General features: G+C 37.0%; 1 gene segment (V, D, J or C); it reads left to right on the forward strand.

Moving 5' to 3' along the window:
- Window positions 1-1597: 1597 nt before the first annotated feature.
- LOC121401665 lies at window positions 1598-2673 on the forward strand. The segment is given in 2 exon segments: window positions 1598-1750; window positions 1875-2673. Coding segments are annotated over 2 exon segments (420 nt in total).
- Window positions 2674-2900: the final 227 nt, after the last annotated feature.

Consider the following 2900-nt stretch of genomic DNA (forward strand, 5'->3'; position numbering starts at 1 on the left):
AGGGAGGGGGCGGGGGAAGAGGAGCAAACTGAGCATGCTCTTGCCCAGGGCAATGAGGTTTAAGCTGAAGGCAGGAAGTCTAATACAGAAGCCCATGTGTACACAATAGAAGGAAAGAAATACAGTATTTCTTTTGACAGGGGACTCAGAGCAACATTACTTTGGGGGTTTACTGGTATATTTAGATGGGCCTTTCTGATAAGGCTTACTTAGTTTTAACCTTTCCTTCTCCTTTAACACAATTTAAAAAAAATGTAAACATTAACTAAACCCAATAAGATTGCTTTGTCATCCTATGGTGGATTTTTACAGATCAGTTAGGATCAAGTACAAGGTACAGTTTTATTATTACAGAAAAACAAAGATATATAAAAAAAGATTTGCTTTAATGGACTCAGTGGGAATTGGCCTGGGAATGTGTATTATTTTGTTACTAGAATTTAACAATTAACGAATTGTCTGGGTCCCATTATCCGATAAATTGACCCCACTAGGGAGGCCAGCTCCAAAGCAAGACCTTAAGTGCATGATATAAGGATTTTTAGTGTACAGGTATGTAATCTGTTTTCGAGAAACCTGTTATCCAGAAAGCTCCAAATTATAGAAAGGCCATCTCCCATAAACTACATTTTATCCTAATAATCCAATATCTTTTTTTAAATAATTTCCTTTTTCTCCGTAATAATAAAACAGTAGCTTGTACTTGATCCCATAGGCTTGCTAACAATTTTCTGATCGAAGGATAATCCTTCGATCGATGGATTAAAATCCACGAACGATTCGAACGATTATTCCTTCGATCGAACGAATTGCGCAAAATCCTTCGACTTCGATATTCGAAGTCGAAGGATTTTAATTCGGCAGTCGAATATTGAGGGTTAATTAACCCTCGATATTCGACCCTTGATACATCTGCCCCTGAGTCTCCAGTGTTGTGTTCATCCCAGTTGCCCCAGAAATTAACTGCTCATGGGCTTGTTTTAATTTGTTATTAAGAATGTACTATTAAGTATGGATATACTTATGTATGGAGGTGGGTTGAGCCTAAACTACCTACAAACTTACAGTAAATAAAGGAAATGCAACTATTACATTGTGACACACAAACAAATCCAAAACTCAAAGTCATTTATTAGATATAGTAATCCAGTCTATTTCATTAATTTAAGATCAGATTTACTGTAATACTCCTTTATGTAACACAGACACTTTTTTCTAATCTCACTTTGCTGGGTGTCATCGTCTGATAAGCTGAGTCTCACTAGGGAGGGCAGCTCCAAAGCAAGACCTTAAGTACATGATGTAAGGATCTTTAGTGTACAGGTTGGGATCCGTTATGTAGAAAGTTCAGAATTATCTCCCGTAGGCTACATTTGATCCAAATTATCCAATTAAAAATTATTTCCTTTTTCCACTACCTACAAACTGAAATAAAGAAAATGCAACTATTACATTGTGACACACAAACAAACCCAAAACTCAAAGTCATTTATTAGGGTATAGTAATCCAGTCTATTTCATTGATTAAAGATCAGACTTACTGTAAAACTCCCTGATTTAACACTTTTGTTTCCAATCTCACTTTGCATACACAAAGTGTGTGGTGAGTTCCCTGTAGATATAAGATGCTATAAATGTTCTATTTCCTATGTGACGTCTCAGTGATCTGCACCTGACACTGCTCCTACTGTCAGTATGGGGAGATACTTACTGCTTGTCCTCTCCGCTCTCTTCTCTCTCTCTGTTCCAGGTAATTATATCATCACTCATTTACACTGATGTCCCCAGTGATTTAGAATTATATAAACTTTTGATTGGTTATTATGTGAATAAAATTACTTTTTTTTTTTACTGATTTTCCATCCAATCCTCAGGTTCCTATGGGCAGATTTTGACTCAGTCTCCAGATTATGTCTCTGCGTCACCAGGAGAAACTGTCACCCTCACATGTAAAGCCAGTAGCAATGTTGGCAATTGGATAGCCTGGTACCAACAGAAATCAGGGCAGGCACCAAAGCCGCTGATCTATGATGCAAACACCCGACACACAGGGACCCCAGAGCGGTTCAGCGGCAGTGGGGGTGGAACTCATTTCACTCTTACAATCAGCAGAATGGAAGCAGAAGATGCAGCAGATTATTACTGTCAGACGATTTACAACGGGTCACACAGTGATACAGAGCTGAACAAAAACCTCCCTGTTACTGTGCCAGTGAGTTATTTACATGATACTCTATAAAGCTACAGAGCATGACATGATATTCTCAGTAGGGGAAGACTTGGCACAAATATATCACAGCTGTCCCAGAGTGGGTTAAATATAATAACAATTATTGTGTTTTGACCTGAGTAATAACATTGTATACTGACATTGGCATCTAGATATAGAGATATGCAAATACAGGAGAACCCTCATTTTACGTTTTTTATGGGAATGGTGTAAAATCAGGGAAATTCGTTTGAGCAACTGAAGCTTCAGGCATGGGGAGGCCCATTTATGAAAGGTCAAATTTCAACTCCCTTGAACTCGAAATTCGGCCAATTGAAATTTTTTTCAAAAATCGAATTTGTTAAATAGGATCAATCCGAAAACTAGTATTGAATTCTAATCGAATTCAATTTGAGTTTTAAAAACTAGATTCCAGTTTTTTCTCTGAAAAAACTCGAATGTCAAGAAGGCTGCAATCAACTCCAAATTGATCCCAGGACATCTCCAATTGAATAAAACAGCAATTCGGCAGATTTTAGTTGGCGAATAGTCGAATTTGAGTTCTTTAAGGGCCAGAGTATGATAAATCTCGATAATTTAATTTGAATTTTTAAAAAAACTTGAATTGAATTTGAACAATTCCCTGGTCAAATTTGACATAAATAAACTTGAAAATTAGAAATTCGAATTT

This window comes from Xenopus laevis, chromosome 1L (assembly GCF_017654675.1).
Source record: "Xenopus laevis strain J_2021 chromosome 1L, Xenopus_laevis_v10.1, whole genome shotgun sequence".
Classification (NCBI taxonomy): Eukaryota; Metazoa; Chordata; class Amphibia; order Anura; family Pipidae; genus Xenopus; species Xenopus laevis.